At 35.6% G+C, this 19657-nt stretch overlaps 2 protein-coding genes across 12 annotated transcripts; both read right to left on the bottom strand.

Annotated features, from left to right (window-relative positions):
* Positions 1–763: 763 nt before the first annotated feature.
* On the bottom strand, positions 764–5540 carry LOC136201306 (elongation factor 1-alpha-like). 11 transcript variants are annotated; one of them, XM_065991940.1, is made up of 7 exons: positions 5191–5540; positions 3450–3548; positions 2950–3335; positions 2379–2455; positions 2132–2293; positions 1437–1620; positions 764–1191 (listed from the first exon to the last, which is right to left on the bottom strand). In XM_065991940.1, exons 5-7 carry the CDS (start codon positions 2146–2148, stop codon positions 1120–1122), a joined length of 273 nt encoding a protein of 90 aa, XP_065848012.1. In that variant the 5' UTR covers positions 2149–2293; positions 2379–2455; positions 2950–3335; positions 3450–3548; positions 5191–5540; the 3' UTR covers positions 764–1119. The 11 variants fall into 11 exon arrangements, with proteins under 11 accessions (XP_065848012.1, XP_065848014.1, XP_065848013.1 ...); XM_065991942.1 differs by having other exon boundaries at positions 2132–2189; XM_065991941.1 differs by having other exon boundaries at positions 2974–3335.
* Positions 5541–10460: 4920 nt separating this feature from the next.
* On the bottom strand, positions 10461–13447 carry LOC136200931 (probable serine/threonine-protein kinase PIX13). Its single transcript, XM_065991431.1, has 6 exons — positions 13061–13447; positions 12468–12862; positions 12035–12170; positions 11789–11928; positions 11172–11295; positions 10461–10953 (listed from the first exon to the last, which is right to left on the bottom strand). The coding sequence occupies exons 1-6, from the start codon at positions 13188–13190 to the stop codon at positions 10640–10642; spliced, it is 1239 nt and encodes a 412-aa protein (XP_065847503.1). The 5' UTR covers positions 13191–13447; the 3' UTR covers positions 10461–10639.
* Positions 13448–19657: the final 6210 nt, after the last annotated feature.

Below are 19657 nucleotides of genomic sequence, written 5' to 3'. Positions count from 1 at the left end.
TGGCTTAATATGACAGAAAATAGAAGATCATGAGCTCAATCTGTTAAAATTAAAAAACTAAGGGTTTAATGCACCAAAAAAATAATACACCGGAGACTTCAGAATGCTTTTTTACAAAATAATTAGTAACACTTGCAATCAAGAGCTTTCTCTCTATATAAGTTTTTTTTTTTTTTTTTTTTTTACCAAATGTGCTTTTTTTTTTTATTTTGATTTTCTAAGCTAATGTCACTGCGGTGGTTTTCACTTGGTCAGTGTCTGACCAAATAAATTTGATCAGTCACCATTAGATCTACAAAGCGTAAATCTAAGTTTTAGGATGCTTTTAATCTTCACCATATTATTTTAATGAGTTTTGATCTAATGATGACTGACCAAATTCACTTGGTCAATCACTTACCAGGTGAAAATTACTGAATGTCACTGGTACCACTACAAGAAAAACGCGTTTTACCAGCGGAATATTCCATCGGTGATCTGCCAAATTCCGTCGGAAATCAACGTTACGACGGATCAGCAGCGGATTGTATTCTGCTAGTAAAAGGCTCGCTGGTACCGCATACCGACCACAAATCTCTTTCCGTCGGAGATCTATACCGACCAAAATAGGGTCGGAAGATTCCGCTGGTAAATTTCAAACACCGACCAACTATTACCGACCCGAATTTGGTCGGTGAATGTTTCCGGCGGATATTTCCGACCATTTTCCGTCGGTGATTAATATTAAAAATTGAAAAAAAAATAATTTTTTTGAATTAGTCAATTTATTTGGATTGAAGGAAACTCGTATATGATATATGTACAAATTTGAGTCTTATGATTCACACAATTACAACTCATAAATTGACCAGCCTAATCTACTCTAGACTTACACCTAATCTACTCAGCACTTATAAATAGATATGATTGCCATAAATTGAGAGAAGCTAAACAATTCATATCACAAAAGTTTTCAACAAATAAGTACATATTATAAGAAAAATAAGTTGGGAATTAATAATCCCAACATGATAATGTCTACCTCAATCCATGAATTAAAACAACTACATGTGTTGGGTATGGATACCTCAATCTACGCGTGATAATATATACCCATCTTAGCTTGGACTGAATCCGCATTCATGCTTTCTTCCCTCTCCTTGCACCCTTTGATTGCTGACTGTTGACTAACCTTTCAAAAACCTTCGGTGACTATCAAACATAAAGTCAAATTAGTTTTAACCAATGGTTCATCTCAATTTTGTTGTTTATATGATTGTCTAAACGAACAATTTTATACCCTAAAATTACATGAATCTAAATAAGATTCAGAATACAAGCCTATATAATGAAAAGTTGAAGACTTTATCAAATGTTGATAAACTACATCTATTGAGACTCAGTCACAAGAATATAAGCAGCAAAATAAAAAAAACAGTAACACATTAGGGGTTTACCTTGTTGCAACAAGGTATCATTTTCTTGACACCAAGGGTGAATGCAAGGAGAGCATGCTCACAAGTCTGTCCATCCTTAGAAATACCAGCTTCAAAACCACCAGTTGTGGAATCAATGATAAGAACTGTGCAGTTAGCTTGAGATGTTCCAGTAATCATGCTATTGATAAAGTCAAGATGTCCCCTGATCACAAATTAAGTCATCAAAGTCTAAAGATGCATTTCTGCACCTCAATTTCCACATCTTCAATAACTCTATATATATTCCTTTTGTCCTTATTGTTTTATAGCATTATATATTAGATAAAGATGCAAGTAAAAGTAGTTTTAAAAAGTTGTTTTTGTGTTTCTTATCCTATTCTTCTAGATTTAATTTATATTTATTTTTGGGCTGTGTATTAATTAGTTATATGTCAAGCTTCAATTAATTATATATAAAAAAAGTGCTGCTATAACAAAGGCCCTGCTAAATTCTAAATTAAAAGCTAAGCTTGAAAGGATGGACACCAAAATACAACAACTAAATCAAAAGAAACAGGAGATTCTCAAACTCCTTCAAGAAGTTGGATCAAATCCTCCTAAAACCTTTGAACCTAAAATTCTTGCAATGCCAAGCACTGCATGATCTGCATCAGCAATACCTAATCCTCCAAAAAGTTTGAACAAAAAATTATACAGGCCGTAATGTCCATTACCTTAAAGAAACTTCCATAGAATAGGAGGCCGACCAGGGTATTGGAAAGCAGCTTCAACCTACAACAAATGCGTACAATTAAAAGCTTTTCAGATTGTGAATTCACCGAAACAGAAGGAAATAAAAGGAGAAAGGTGCATCTGCATTCCATATCCAATTAAGCCTGCAATATTGCAAGACAAAGTCACCCCAGGATCCCATTTAACACAATTAACCTCTCCCTGAAATGTAATTTACTCAAATTCTACCTGAAACAGGGTTATGACATTTGCACTGGGGAAGTTAAAAGAAGAAAGAGCTGGTTTGTTGAATATAACCAAAAGCACTGCAAAATAGATTGAAAACCTGTATTTGAACCAAATCCATAAACAAAAAAAGCAAAAAGTAAAGCCAATTCAACTAAATGAGCCATGACTACACAAACATATAAACAGACAACTATCATTAGAAAGTACTGAAATAGATAGAGGACTATAAATTTCTGATTAGCTCAGTTGAGACATCTTAAACAAATCCCATCATCTTTTAAGAGCTTACTACCTAATATGGGAAAAAGAATCACAAACAGCACACCATTAAGAGTGTAAACAAACACTGTGATATTTAAATTATCATTCACTAAGATCCTTAGCAAACAAAACTTCACAACATAAAATTGGAACCTCTGTGTGGATCCATTACCCATAATCTAGCCTTTCAACTTGTCTTCTATTTATGAAGGAGTATCAATATCAAATCAGATAGTAAAATAGGGAAACTGAACATAAAAATGCAAATGAAAACACAAGTAGTGAATGAACAAGTTCTACTGTATCATACATGTACAAGGTATACAAAAACTACCAATCAGACACCGATATGGAACAAGAACATTGAGAATGCCAAAAAAGTAGAGTGACTTGAGCTTCACGATTCATTGCCCTACTTCATATGAGCGTCAAATCATGAAATCAATCACTTACATCTGTAAAAAAAAAGAAACAGCCTGTGTGCCATCCATGATAACCACACAAGCTAGTTAATAACAACTTTTTAGTTTTACATCAAAAGAATGACAGTCATTATAACAATCTTGTGTGTCTTGCCTCCTTCCAAACATTACATTGCCGAGTATATGTTGGCAACCATAGGAATAGTTTCACTCCAAGGATGCTGCATCATAAAAATCCAACCACAGAATCCTTCCAAATGAAATTAACAGCTCCCTAAAAATCCAACCACAAATCAATATCAAATAATCATTGATCTCTTGCATCAAACATTTAATTTTGCTTCTCAATTACTGTAAATTAAAATAAAATTATGAAAGATTTGCTTACATATGCTTTAATATCAGCTCTTGAACCTTCCTCATGTATTTTGTTCAATTTCCCATATAAGATGTATTTATAATTCTCTGCAATTAGGCTTTGCTCACCCTATACATAAATAAAAGATCATATTATAATACCTTAATACACGGGAAACATCTACTAGCAGTTAACAAAATATCAAAATATAACTTTGAAGACACGTGATCAAAAAATGCCACATGTTTTGGCTAATTAGTTGCATTTCCTCAATATGATAATGAAGAGTACAAGAAAGATCGAGCTGGGGGAGTCAAAATTGTCCATGTATATATTCTCAGTATAAATATGTTTTAAAAGTTTAAATGCTAGAAGCAACATTGAGAATCAAGTGTCTTTACTCTTTATACCATGGACCAAATACAAGGAGAATATATCAGATGCAATTCCTCAAATACAGTACATTAGCCTAAGTTGAAGGCCAGTAAACTAACTAAAATACAAACTTTACCAAAATCAAATTGAATATTCATTCAAATGGAGTAATCATTAAAGGGAATAATATAATGCTCTTATAAAAGAAAACAAAATTCCAATTCAAAATCTCAATACGCAGCAAGTATTAAAAATTAAAACTATGGAGAAATGTTTCAAAAATCCAAGGAAAATGCAGCACTATCTCTCAAGCCTTAAGGAGGCAAAAAAGCACTTAAGCTGCCACTGCGAATGTGTTGAGCAATAAGCTTCAAATATATTATCATCAACACAAACACCAAATATTACAAATAATTATTAAAATGGAGACAGTTTTCAAATGATTTCGATTCACTTTTTAGATTTACTAACAATAAAATACCAAATCCATATATGACTCAAAAATGCCTAATTGTCAATTAATGTTTGGGATGCTCTAGCAAAGGTAGGAGGAACCTCTAAGGAGGATGTCGTACGTGCTTGTTTAGGTTATATTCAATATCCCTTTTACTAGGAGAACAAGCTCATCCATTGTGGATATAGGCCAAGTAACTTCCTTTATGAACTCCCTAAGGTAAAATAGACAAACATTGTTAAGATTGGGGCTTCAATAGCACCTACTCTATTCGGGGTTTGGAAAGAGACGTTTGGGGTGACACCATATATAATAGTTGGCGTATGTTTGGTGTTCTGGTAACAGTTTGAGGAGCGCTAGATGTTTCTGTACGAGCTTATGACGACTTCTCAAGCACACACACAGCGCATCAATGATAAAGTTGGTCAAAATTCTCATGAGATAAATCTAGTCTTCTTCAACAAAGATTCCATTATGTGTTCCTTCAAAAACAGAGATGAGCCGAGATCCAACCGGAAACTCTTAGGAAATTGAAACCATGTAGGATGTCAAAAGAGTCGTTTCACCATTGAACCTCAAAGGGAGATAATATGATTATCTATTACACCTAACTCAAATTTTAATTATTATATAATTAACAAGCAATCATGTTTGCATACAGTAATACTAATTAACTAAAAAGAGGGAAGCAAATAACGAGGTTATAACGTAAGCCATAACCACTCCACTCTTTACAATTTGATTGATTAATGCCCCTCATCTGTATCTTCTCCTTCAAAGTTCAAACACTCTCATTTCCAATTTATATTAATTTCTATCATCTAATTAATTTGAGTTTCAGTTCCAAGGATGGATAAAAGAAGCAATAAAATATAATACATAAACTAATTTCGATTCAACCAACAAAAATTAAAACCCTAAAACTTTAAAAGGAATACTTGCCCCAATTTGCTGCCCCATAACTAAGGGGTTGAGATATTATCGCATCACCAAGGGATCGGAATGGTACCGCTTGATCAGGCTAAGGAGCTACTATCGCCGCTTGCACGCATCCATCCACTATCGATCGACTAGAGATCCCAACTTAGGCGAGACGAGAGAACAATGAGTGACCTAGTTATTGGAAGAAGGAGATGGGAGACCATGTTTCAAAAGTATGATCGCTTCATAGAAAGTTTAGAATGAAAAATCGAGGTAACAGATTCCAGAATAAAATCGTTGGCTCGAGACTAGGTTTTGGGAGAGAAAGCGGCATATGTTGAGGGAGAAAGGGGGATTAGGTCGGCGCATAGAAAAATTAGGATATATGGGGGAAATAAAAATGAGGGAAACTTTTTTCTTTTCCCGCTAATCCAAAATTACTTTTTTTATTATAATTTTTTATTTTTTAATAATTACCAGCGGAATTCCGTCGGTGCCGGCTAAATTCCGTCGGTGACCTCTCCAACGGAAATAAATACCAACGCTTCGGCTGGAAAAGTAAATTTTTTAAGGCGGATTTATTATTCCGCTGCTGTTCCGCCGGTGATCAGTAGCGGCTACGATTCCGCTGCTAATCCGCCGGTGAATTGTAGCGGATTTAGTTCCGCCGGAAAATTCCGCCGGTAATTCGCGATTATCTTGTAGTGTACTAGCTTTTTTTTAGGGTTTGTTTATCTGATAACAACTAATTGATGATGCAACAAATTAAACGTTCTAAATTTTCTTCATTCTATTTTATTTCCATTTTTTCTTTAGATCTAATTGGCTATTTGGTTGCCATAAAGGAAATAACAGAAAATATAATTAAAAAAAACCAACTGATAATTAGAATGAAAATGAGAAATTAAGATTACAGTTGAATAATTCTAACACTGAAAATATAATTGATTGGTTGCATTCAATCCATTTAAAATCGAATTGATTGATTGATTTGTGATTTAAATTTCTTGGTTCAAGTCACATTTTTTTAAATAAAAGATTGGGACGGGATTAATATGTTAGACATCCCAATTAGATTGACACCCTTAACACATTTAACCAATCCTGAATATTATTAATGAAAAAATAGAAAATTACAAAGGAGGGAGAAAATTAAAGGAAACGAATATGAGCAACATTACAAAAGTCATCGAAAACATGAGATTGTAAAAAATAAGGCACAGAGTGCCACCAGTGGAGCGCAGACGCAGATTTGCTAAAACAGGCAAGACGATCCACAGCTTGATTACCTTCCCTGTAGATATGAGTGATTCTGCAGTTCATAGACGAGCAACATGATAAGCAACCTAACCATTCTTGCTTAATCCTCCATGGAACCGCAGTAGATTTTTCACTTAGCAGCTTAACCGCATATGCCGAGTCAGATTCAATCCACAAGTTGTACTAGCCTCTTTCCAAGGCAGCTTCAATGGCAAAAACGATCGCCATCAGCTCAGTCGTATGAGCATAAGATTCGGCAATGTGAAAGGAGAAACAGCCCGTTATAAAGCCTCTTCTGTTTCTGAAAATCCCGTCAGCGTCAGCGATGCCAGGAGCACCCTCCGCTGCCCCGTCGGTGTTTATCTTAATCCAGCCCGTCGGAGGCAGACCCCAACGCACTGTAATGTAGCCAAGTTCCAGAGGTGGCCTTACCCGAGACGTTGAAGAGGAGGTCCATTTAGACTCGTGGAAGAGGAGAAAAAGACGGTTCAAAAGAATTTGGATTGATGGGAGTTGGTTCAAGGTACATTGTTCATACTATAGATAAACAAACTTCAAGGCTTGAAATAAAACAATTATAATTGATTATTATTTGATTATATGTTTAATTGTCTATATCATCTAATGATATAATGTATAAAAAATATTCGATTTAATAGTCCAAATAGGCTTAATTAATGAATTAGGCTACCAAACAATAGTTGGACTAAAAATTGATACCTCGGTAGAAATTGTGACATGTCAAAATAAAAAAATATATTTTATTATTATTAAAAAAAATATTATACATCTTTGGTTTCATCATTTATTTTCTCTCCGTACTACTTTCATCTTTCTCAAATTGAAATCATTCTCCTACATTAATTATATCATGTTGTCGGCAGAAAGAGGAAGAAGACAGGTAAGGTAGCGATGGCATGGAACTGGACTATTAAGTTGAGAAAATTACATGATAATTCAAGTTGAATATTATATATAAATTGTTTTTGGGTTTTTATCAATAAAACATAAGAAATTCATCTATTACCATATAAACAGTTTTTTTTATTTTGCTTTTGTCATAAAAAACAGTTAGGATTAAAATACAGAAAATATATATTTTATAAAGATCTGACAAATTAAAAATTAATTTTATAAGTTGTAGAAATTTGTATTTATTTATTAAAAAGTGAATATTTGTATAACTATCCCTATTAGGTTAGGGATTAGTTTGGGTTGGGCTTCATATACATTTAGCCCAAAACAATTATCACATTAAAATAGAGTATATTGTAACTACATTTAACTAAAGAGTTCGGAAAAAAAATATTTTTTTTATAGTGATCTTTAAACTAATATTAAATATTATTATAAATTTTTTTATGGTTTTTTAAAAATCATATATTTTTTCTTCATTCGTAAAATTTATTAGAGTTGTAAAAATTACTTTTTACAATTATAGTCTTACTCCTATTTTAATAATTTTGAAACATTTCCTATTCATTTTTTAGTCAAAAAATTTTACATTGCAAAATTAAAGTTCTACAATTATATAAAAATTAATAAATCAAGTACTTTATATTGGAGAGATTGTGATTATGTAGGAAAAAAGAGAAAAATATATAAAATAGAAAAAATAGATGTTTTATTATTAAAACATAAAGTAAAGAGTAATTTTGATATTTTAAAATTTATTTAGTATTATTTGACCATTGACTCAAGTATAAGGACTAAGGAGTTAACAAAAACAAAAATGCTATAATTATTTCTAAAAATAGAGAAATTACGTAGTGTATTAGATAAAAATATAGTCGCCTTATAATTATTTACCTTAAAATATTTACTATATGGTTTCTTACAATTACATTTAAACATGTTTAAAGCAATAAATGACAAAAATAGACACTATATGAGCAATTTGATATAAATTAGGAGAAAGGACTGAAATTGGCCAAAACAAAACAGAAAATAAATAAACAAAAGAAAAATAAGCAATAAATGAGCAGTTTGATGTAAACCGACTGAAATGGGTCGAAAAAAATAAAATGAAAAAAAGCAATCGCTACAAGCCCTGTTTGATAAAGAGCGTTTTGGGATAAAAAGAGCGGTTTTGATCAATTTTAGAGGTTTGACCACTGAAACCGCTGATTGGAGTGTTTGGTGGAGAGAGGTTTGAGAGAGAGTTTTGGGATGAAAACGCTAATTTAGAAAAAGCTCTTAGCTTTTTCAATTAGCGTTTTGGAATATTAAAATTAAAGGATAAGGTACCAAAATAGGTCTAAGATTTTTGGGGAAGTATCAATTTAGGCCCAACGTTCAAAATAGCACAAATATAAGCTTAATGTTTACAACATAATATCAATTTAGGCTTAACGTTTACAATATAGCATCAATTTAGGCCTCACGTACAAAATAGCACCAATATAGGCTTAACGTTTACAAAATAATACGAATTTAAGCTTAACGTTTACAAAATAATACGAATTTAAGCTTAACGTTTTACAAAATATATACAATTTAAGCTAAACTTCACAATTAAATTAACCATATCATATTCAAAATATCCATGACTCCTAAATTCCATGGCTCGTGTAATATATGCAAACTAAAAGTAATTTAAAATTATGTCGTTTAGTTTAAATTGTATATATTTTGTAAAACGTTAAGCTTAAATTCGTATTATTTTGTAAACGTTAAGCCTATATTGGTGTTATTTTGTACGTGATGCCTAAATTGATGCTATATTGTAAATATTAAGCCTAAATTGATATTATGTTGTAAACCTTAAGCCTATATTGGTGCTATTTTAAACGTTGGGTCCAAATTAGTACTTCCCCAAAAACCTTAGGCCTATTTTGGTACCTTATCCCTAAAATTAATGAACTTTTTTAACCCTAATAGGTAGACTCCCTCTTCTCCTGCGCCAAAATTAATGCCCTTATTCGTCTTTTTGCACAAACCGCTATTATCAATCAGCTAATTTTTACCAAATAGGTCTACACAAACAACTAGTCAAATCAACTAATGTAATCAGCTAACAGCTAACAGCTAATTCCCAAACATGTAACAAAGGTCGAGAAAATAGCTAAATTATTCTAAATTTTATTAAGAATAAGGTTTCATGAAATTATATTTAAATATGTTTATTGCGGTTCCACACCAATTTAACTTCATATGAAATTGACTAAAATTGGCCGAAAGTAGTTGAAATTAGGGCTGTCAATTAGTTGGAGATTCCCATTTCCATTGGAGACCCAGCCCGTTGGGACTGGGAATCCCCGTTTGGGATCCTCATGGGGTGAGAATGATTTTTATTTTGTACCCAACAGTTGGAGACGGGGCAAGTATGGTTATAAGTGTCCCATCCCCGAATGTCCCCAACGGATCCCCGACTAAATACCCGAATATAAAAAAATAAACTCTCTCTCTCTCTCTCTCTCTCTCTCTATATATATATATATATATATATATATATATATATAAACAAAAAAAAAACTAAAAAGATTAAATTGTAACCTGGTTGGTTTAAAACGGAATATATTCTAAAAATCAATTAAGATAGATTAAGTAAGAGTTGTAACTAGGTTTAAAATTAAAACGGATGATATGCACTTAGGAGTAGAACTTATAAAATAAAAAAATTTTGAAAGCTGATAAGCAATGCATGCACTAGGGATAGGATTCTCTGCAAGGATAGAGATTTTGGAAAATAAAACCTTGGAGACTTTGGAAAAAAAGTAAAGAAATTAAAAACTTAAACAGATACAGAAATTCCCCGCGGGGATGGGATTCCTTGCAAGACGGGGATGATAGCCAAAATTTCCCCATATGTTATTCGGGATGGGGGATGGAGAATCTTTGATAGACCAGTGGAAATCCCCACCCCGCCCCACCCCGTTTACATCCCTATTTGAAATTAAGTGAAAATGCGTCGAAATCATGTAAACTGCCTTTAAACTTTTTTGAACTTTTAGTGTTATTTTATGAAACAATTTTATTTAATTTTTAAGTTACTTACATACACTTTTCGGATGGATAGATATCACCAAACAAATAGTTTAGAAGTTTCACTATATACCATATATAACAATCATTCAATGTGCAAAAATTGAACTAAATACAAGAATAGTTTCTCTACTACCTCCTTACTCCATGAATCACCCTCATTGCACAAATCAAACATGGCGAAAATTGAAACAAATTAAACAGATATTATTACATGAGTTGTACACTATATATACGGGGCTCCAATATCTTTCAAAATGTCAGCAACTTGTTCCATAGATGGTCTCCGGGAGGGATATGGTTCAACACATCTAGCAGCAAGCTCAGCTATTTTTTTAGCCTCCTTCGGAGAGTATTTCCCCTCCAATCTCCCATCCATTATGTTTCTCAACCTTCTTCTGTTACATAGACATGGCTTTACCCATTCCAACAAGTTCCGTTGATGAGTTGGACGGTTTATATCGATTGCTCGCATGCCTGTTAGCATCTCGATCAACACCACGCCGAAGCTGTATACATCACTCTTCACATACAAATTTCCTGATTACATCATGATCAATAGATTCAATTCTAAGAAGTTAACATCAAATGATCATATCCTATATTGCACGGGAACTGTTCTTCACTAGCATTTCTGCGTCGCGTGTTTAGTTTCCGTGCAACATAGATCATACAATACCAACCAATTTAGTTGAGATTAAACAAAAACAGACATCAAACAATATAGTCATCCCGGGTTAAGATGGTTGGAGAATTGCCTGTTTTGATATATTCAGGAGCGGTATAGCCCATTGTGCCCATAACATGTCCTGTTACGTATGAATTGCCATCTGCAGGTCCCCATTTTGCCAAACCAAAATCTGAAATTTTTGCATTATAAGACTAAATGAAGAAAAGTAAAGTCAGAATGAGTTCAAACAATAAACAGAACAAAAACTTGATCATGTTTTGTTCAAAGTTATCTGTCTTATTTGTTACTGTTCTTCATGATTTTCACTTTCTTTTACCAACCGTGACAATGTAAGCGGCTTTTAGGAGGGTAAATGGCCGAGAAATTCAAAATAAAATTTCCTTATGTTGCAGAGAAATATCATGGTTTTTGCATAGTGTGGATATGCAAATCATCAGCAACAAAATTATTTTGGCTTACAAGGATGCTATATAGAGTGACAAATTTGTTTCAAACCCAATCATGAAAACAGATTACACATTCAATTGAATTCTCGAGCCGGAAAGGACACTCGAAGAAGGCGAAAGCTCTACTAAGAACTAATTTTTGCCATACACAAGACTCGGACCCAAGACATTGCTTAAGATGGAGCTCCTAACCAGTGTATATTTCTGAATGGAATTTAGATGTTATACAACGGATTACCTCATCGAGCAGCACATTTGATGTCTTGAAATCTCTGTAAATTATAGGCTTTTCCATCATATGCAAGTAAGACAGACCTTCAGCCATTCCAATCATAATCTTAACCCTTACATTCCATGGAAGAAATCGATCTGATTTTCCTGTGCAGGAGAAATGATACCAAAACGACGTTAAATCACAGAAAAAACTAACTGATCCAGCAAATGACTGTCTGTCCATTGATGAAATGAAATCTATGGTTCTTACTTCCAAACAAATGGTAATTCAAGCTTCCTTTTTGCATGAATTCATAGACAATTACGAAATTTTCATTTTCCTTGCAATATCCCAACAGCTTTACAATGTTTGGATGAGAAAGTCTTGCTAAGAAACCAACTTCTGTCTATAGAAACAAATAGCAATCAGATAATTAAAACTGCAATACTGGTCATGATGAGTTAGGCCATTGTTAACCATTAAAGCAATGAATAAAGCATCTTGAGGAACTTGATCTTTGTTGTTTTTCACATTGAGCTCTTGATCATCTATATACTTCTACATTGTGCTCAATCTTTAGATTTATAAATGATCAATAAATCCATATGTAAAAATGAAGATCAAGGGTTCAATGCACACATAAACATGTTAATAAATGATCAAAGGGCTCAATTAATGTGTGAGAATCAAAAATTTAACTTACTCGCCATTGTCTAAACCCTTGCTTGCTATTAGCGTCCAATCTCTTGACAGCAATTGGGGATTTCCTAGTACCTTGAGAAGGCATCTTCTCCTTGATCCAGCCCTTATAGACACCACCAAAACCTCCCCTACCTAGCTCCATATCACTTCTAAAATTAGATGTCGCAGCTTTCAATTGTGCAAAAGTGAAGGCTCTGAACTTTGAGTCTGATGCAGTTCCTCCATCAGGGAGATTTTCATCACCCATTGCAACTGAAAATTCATTGTCCTCAGGTGGATTATTCCCCCAAAAAGCTGCAATGGCGCCACTTGCTTGAGATAGTAATGTTGTAACATTGGTTGCCATAGAGAACCAGCTGTTTCCAGAGACATTGCTACCAAGAAAAGATGTATCTCCTGATTACACAACAGATCACATCATGCCACAAAAATTAATTGCATTCATTTCCCAAAACCATCAAAATCTCCAATTTTCCATGAACACAAGCATTTCCCCCAATATAAATTGGGAGTGAAAAAACAGATGAAGAGGTGAGATTCAAATTGCTCATTCTCAAATTAAAATAAAGGAGAAAGGAGTGATTGTAAAATTACCATCGATGAGATTGACGACGCTACTCGGAACAAGGTCAGGGTCTGGGATGGGCTCGGCCGGTGGCGGCGGCGGTGGTTCAGGAGATTGAGGTTTGGATTCAGTAGCAAAGCAACTACACCAATTACCCATTCCAAACCGATACTAATCTTGGGATTTGCGTATATGAAGTAGACAGAAACATCCGATTTGTTCTTGCATTGACTTCATTGATATCCAACTTTGATATTTCAGTCAACCCTCTTAGTTGATACATCTTTAACACTCAAAATTATTGAGATGCTATTTTGCTTCTTCGCCGCCTCCATCCTCTCTTCTCTTCCTTGTCTTTTTCTTGCTCCTCACACGGAGTTTAGTTTTCCACTAATAAAGTTTTTGTGCATCTATTTTTTATTATTCTTTCATTCTTTCATTTATACATATTTTTCAGATTTAACAACAATCGAAACCGATCCATAGGAAGATTCAGAAATGCTTATATTGCACTTGTTTTTATACTGATTTGGATTTGCAAATTTTTTTATGATTTATGGTTCATTTCTGTTTTTTTTACATTTTATGACATTTTGGTCTTATTTTATGTGTGGATTTTGTAATGACTTGAATCTATACTTAGGATGAGGTTTTTTCTTTTCTAACTCCTTTTGAGAAACTCACCAAAACTAACACATTTCATTAACTAAATTCCAACCTTGCCCTCATCTCTAACACTCCGCGTCCGCTCTTCAACATTCGAACTTCCATCACTCTAACCTAACACCCCTCTATTCCTCTCTCTAACTTTCCGGCGATTCATCCGGCGAATCTCTGTTACTTCGAGTGGACATGGCGAGAACACTAAGCTCAGACAACGAATCAAATTCAGAAGGAAGAACGAAAAAGAGGGTAAATAACTTGACTTTACATTTGAGTTTCTCTCTTGTATTGCATGTACATTTGTTGTGTTTGAGAAGGAATATTTCGTTTCGTTTTGTTTCGTTTACTGCTTCTGGTGTTAGGGTTTTTTCTGGGTTCGTCTGGTGTTAGGAAGTCATTCGGTTTGGTTGAAATTCGTCGATGTGTATGTTCATCGGCAACCTAATTGTAGATAGTACATAGTCATAGACAGCCTAATGGCCGATAGAACATCCATATCGATGATATATTGCCGATATAACATTCATATCGTCGATCTAATTGCCGATAGAACATTCATATCGACGTTATATTGCCGATAGAACATTCATATCGACGAACTATTACTGATAACTCTCTTATTTTAGCATACGCTAGCTCATTCTAGCTCAACGTTATAATTAGCTTAATTGTATGTTCCCTGATGATATGTCTACAATATTTTTCAGCATGATCGTGTAGACAAGAGGAAGAGAGATAAGCATGGCTCTCCTTCGAAGAAGAAAGCCAAGAAGAAATCTGGATATAAATACAAAAAAGCATTTGGAACGGAAAGCGTCATCACAGTTAGGTGTAACCTAGAAGCATCAAAACATATAAAGGATTGTTTAACACTAGACCAAGCAAATCTATTTAGGAAGAGTTGCTTCGGCCAGTATTTGGATATGACCAATACAGTATTTGCAGGAGTCCTTTGTCATACCCTTTTAACAAGGGAGATCATACGTGAAGACCTCAAACCCAGGGAGCTTTGCTTCAAAGTTAGAGGTGTTGAGTTAAGATTTGGGGATTGGGAGTTTGGACTCCTAAGTGGGTTACGGTTTGGAGACATGGAAGCATTTCTGGAAAGGTTCAGTGCGATAAATAAGCCATATAGATTTAGGAATAAGTTTTTTCCAGGCATCCCTACACCAACCTTTAAAGAGGTGGAAACAATTATGCTGCAAACTCTTTGGAAGGATGAATCTGATTAGGATGCAGTTTCATTTGCCATGTTGTATTTTGCCATTGGTTGTGTGTTGGATAACACTGCCGCAAAAAAGCTCTTCCTTGGGTGTTGGAACTTGCTGAATTTCCAAGATTGTTTAACGAGTTCCCGTGGGGTGTTTGTGGCTGGGATGTGACCTACAAGTCTCTTGTTAATGGGATAGATGGTGGAAAAGACCGAATTGATCAATTGATCGCTTATAGGGAGAATTTTAGGACTAACCGTGTCTCATACAACCTATATGGTTTTGCACACGTATTTCAAGTATGATGTGTGTATATTCTGTATACTAGAAATGTTGGTAATAGGCATAAATAATGAATTGGAACTTTGTTGCAGGCTTGGTTGTTCGAAGTGTGGGATGCCACCAACACATGGTATGAGAAGAAAGGCACTCGCATCCCACGATGGCTACGATGGAAAAAGACCGGTATCGCTAAATTGCCCAAAAGCCATTTTTAAAGTAAGTTGACCACTCATTGTGCCTATATGTGTCACTATTGTGCTATACATTTGACTGACTTGTTTATTTGTACATTTGTATTTTTAGTCGGGTGTAAAACCAAATGCCACGAAACTTACAGCTGAAGACATCGAGAAAGAAAGCTCATGGTATGATCATCTAGTAAACCATGTGGATGGTCTGCAGTGTAATTATGACCAAGTGTTTACCGATTTGGAAAAGGGGCTGTTGGTCCCTTATAACGTAACAAGTTAGTTCCAATGGGGGGGATAGGAACTATTTAAAATTTTAGTACGTTAAGGCTGACTTCTTTTTCTTTGAAAAAGGATTACACAGCGCGCTGAGTAAATTAAGACACTAGCTTAGTCAACTGGTGACTAAGTCAGCTTCTTTCTTTAAGTCAGGAGATAACACTTGAGTCTATTCCTGAACTCAGATACTCAATACACACAACTCAGCGTGACCTCTTTACTTGGTCAGTTTTGTTTAAGCAAGCAATATATATATTAAGGAGTTTAAGGTTAGAAAGATGTTACTCAGCAGATTTATCCAGGTTCGGCCTCTAAGCCTACGTCCTGTCCCCGGAACACGTTCCGAGCTTTCGAATTCTCTACTGAGTTCTTTAACGGTAGAGCATCAAACCTTTTACAACTTAGAAGCTGAGTATAACAAGAGTACCTTCCTCTATATCTCTACTCACTCCTAATCTCTCGCTGAGTACTATAACCGAGTACTCAGCCTCTCATTTCTAATCTCTAGAAATGATAAAGATTTGTACTAAACAACAATTGCTAAGACACCTTAGATGATTGAATAATCACTCTAGACTTTTACACAAAAGATATAGAATTTGGTGTAAGTATTTGCTTTGCTTTTTCTCACAGAACTTTGAGTAGAATTTTGGTCAGCGTAATGGCTTGATAAAGTTCTGTGTTGAATGAAGCAACTGAAAGGCCCTATTTATAGAGATGTCTGAGGCATCAGTCATTTCGAATTTCGAAATAATCGTTGGAGGGAAACGGCTTCCTATCGTTGTCACTCAGTCCTGCTCAGTGCTCTTTGTTGAAACACCTTTCCACATAATTTTGATTTGACAAAATTGTTTAAGTATAATTGAAAAACATATTCTAAACACACTAAGTTTAAATGCTTTGATTTATTCTACTAATGTGTTTGTTCAATGTTGAGTTAAATTGTTTATAAGACACAAGAATTAAAAGGCCCAAGCCCAGGACGAAAGTCAAAGCCCAAGTCAAACAACTCAAGACAACTCGGCCCGCGTTTATCAAAACGATGTCGCTGTGTACAAAACGCAACTCAGCAAGAGAAGGATCTAGAAGACCTTCAGGGAACAACTTCGGAACGAAGCTGCTGAATCGATTCGACAAAGCGTACAAGACAGTAGCTGGCTAAGGAAAACTTCCAGACAAAGTATTTCCACTTTGGGTAAAGTTCAGACGACACAGTATGCTGTCCAGTTGACTTTACCATAAATAGTGAGACACTCTGCCGAGCTGACCAAAAGCTGACCGAGGACAGAAGATACACAAATCTGATTGGCCGAGAGCTCTGAGCAAGTCAGGATGACAACGATAGGAAGTCGTTTCCCTCCAACGGTTATTTTAAAATTCGAAATGACCGATGCCTCAAGACGTCTCTATAAATAGTGCCATCAGAAGCTTCATTCAACACAGAACTTGATCAAGCCATTACGCTGACCAAATTTCTGCACAAGTTCTGCAAGCAAGAAGCAAAGCAATCTTACACTACATTTCATATATTTGTGTAAAAGTCTAAAGTGATTATTTAATCATCTAAGGTGTCTTAGCATTCATTGTTTAGGACAAACACTTATCATTTCTAGAGATTAGAAAGGAGAGGCTGAGTACTCGGTCATAGTACTCAGCAAGAGATTAGGATTGAGTAGAGGTATAGAGGAAGGTACTCTTGTTATACTCAGTTGCTAAGATTGTAAAAGGTTTGAGGCTCTACCTTTAAAAAGCTCAGTAGAGGATTCGAAATCTCGGAATGTGTTCTGGGGACAGGACATAGGCTTAGAAGAAGCCGAACCTGGATAAATCTGCTGAGTAACGTATTTCTTACCTTAAACTCCTTATATATATTGCTTGCTTAAATAACCAAAAACTGACCAAGTAAAGAGGTCAAGCTGAGTTGTGAGCATCGAACATCTGAGCTCAGGAATAGACTTTAAGTACTATCTCCTGACTCAAGTCAAGAAACTGACCTAGTCACCAGTTGACTAAGCCAGTATCTTACTGATCACTCAGCGCCGCTGTTAAAACCTTTTCTCTTAAGAAAAGAAGTTTGCCCAAAATTAATTAAAAAGTTTAAATAGTTCCTAACCCCCCATTGGAACTATACTTGCAACGTTATAAGGGACCAACAAGTGGTATCAGAGCCTAAAAGCTCACTGTAAAAGGTCTAACAAGCTTGAGCTGATCCCTACTATGGGCGAAAACAGTACTCGGTTTCTCCCAGGAAACCAAACAACTCAGATATTGCCTGAGGGGCTGTCCATCACTCGGCCTCCCCTATTCTTCGGGTCTAACTATACCTTCTGGAAGAATAGGATGAAAAATTTCATTCAGGCTACAAATATGAGTGCCTGGCTATCTATAGTGCAAGGCCCATTTGTACCTGTCGAAGTTGTGGCTGGCCAAACAGTTGTAAAAGCTGAGGCCAAATGGACAGAGGATGATCTTAAGAAGCTTCAAAATCACGTTTCGGCTATCAATATGCTTCACTGTGCGCTCGATGCTGCAGAATATAATAAAATCTCAGGTTGTGAGTCGGTGCAAGAGATCTGGAAAAAGCTGGAAGTCACCTACGAGGGAACCAATAAAGTAAAGGAGTCCAAGGTGAATCAGCAGATGAGACTGTACGAGCTGTTCGAGATGAACAATGATGAGGGCATTTCAGACATGAATGCAAGGTTTACCAACATCATAAATGAGCTCAAGAGACTTGGGAAAATATTCACTAAGGAAGAACAAGTCAAAAAGATACTCAGGAGTCTTCCTAAAGACTGGCAAGCAAAGAAGACCGCTGTTGAGGAAGCTCAGGATTTAACCACCTACAAATATGACGAACTCATCGGCTCGTTGCTGACCCATGAGATATCTATGAAAAACTTCGAGGTGAAGGAAAAATCTGAAGACAAGAAGCAGAAGTCTCTTGTCATGAAAGCTGACTCCACTGACGGGAGCTCAACTGATGACGAGGAGATGGCTATGTTTACAAGGAAGATGAAAAGGCTATTCAGGAAGAATGACAAATATTCTAAGAAGCCTTACAGAAAGTTTGATAAGTATAAAGCTGACTCAAGCGACAGCAAATACAAAAAGGACATCTCAAAGCCCATTACATGCTTTGAGTGCCATCAAACTGGCCATATTAAGTCAATGCTTCATGGCTGACGAACTTGCTGAGCCGTGCGTCTCTGAGCATGCTGACCCATCCGTCGCATCAGATGATGAGGAGCAATCAAATGAGGTAATTACTCTTCCCCAGCTCAGAAATGATATGGTTAATGCCCTGAGTGATCTCTACACACTTGTCAAGAAGTGTAATAAGAAAGTTAGAGCACTCAGCAGGCGCTGTGACGAAGTGGAAGAGGTCAAGCTGAGTGACCTCAGATTCCTTCTTCAGGACAATTCAACTCTGCATGATAACATGAAGATCATACACGAGTCTGTCTCTGAAGTCCAATCAGTTTCAAAGAAACTGAGAAAGGACGTCACAACTATCCAGAACCAATTAAAGGTTCCAAATAAAAGAAACATTCCTCTGAGAACTCAGTACCAAGGTACTCGACAGAGATGGAATCCCCAGTGAAAAGTCCAGTGTGACTTTTGTGGGAAGAAAGGACACACCACTAAGGTGTGCTGGAACGCTCAGCACTGGGGTGCTGATAAGTCAGTGAAACATCCTAAACAGAAGGTCAGCTATGACTTCTGTGGAAAGAATGGCCATACTGTCCAAGTATGTCGCCATAAAATAAAATATGATGCTTTACCTGTTGCACCTAACAAGCAAGGACCCAAAAAGAATTGGGTACCTAAAAGTAACTAGTTACAATGCAGGTAAGCTTGAGATGTGTCGAGAAGTCAAAGATGTGGTATATTAACAGCGCATGCTCGAGGCATATGACTGGTGATGAAACTCAGTTCATCACGTTTGAGCATAAACGAGGAGGAAGTGTAAGTTTTGGAGACAACAAGAAGGGTAAGATAG

This window comes from Euphorbia lathyris, chromosome 7 (assembly GCF_963576675.1).
Source record: "Euphorbia lathyris chromosome 7, ddEupLath1.1, whole genome shotgun sequence".
NCBI classification, from domain to species: Eukaryota; Viridiplantae; Streptophyta; class Magnoliopsida; order Malpighiales; family Euphorbiaceae; genus Euphorbia; species Euphorbia lathyris.
The sequence above is the reverse complement of the archived record's forward strand: the minus strand, read 5'-3'. Positions and strand labels throughout refer to the sequence as shown.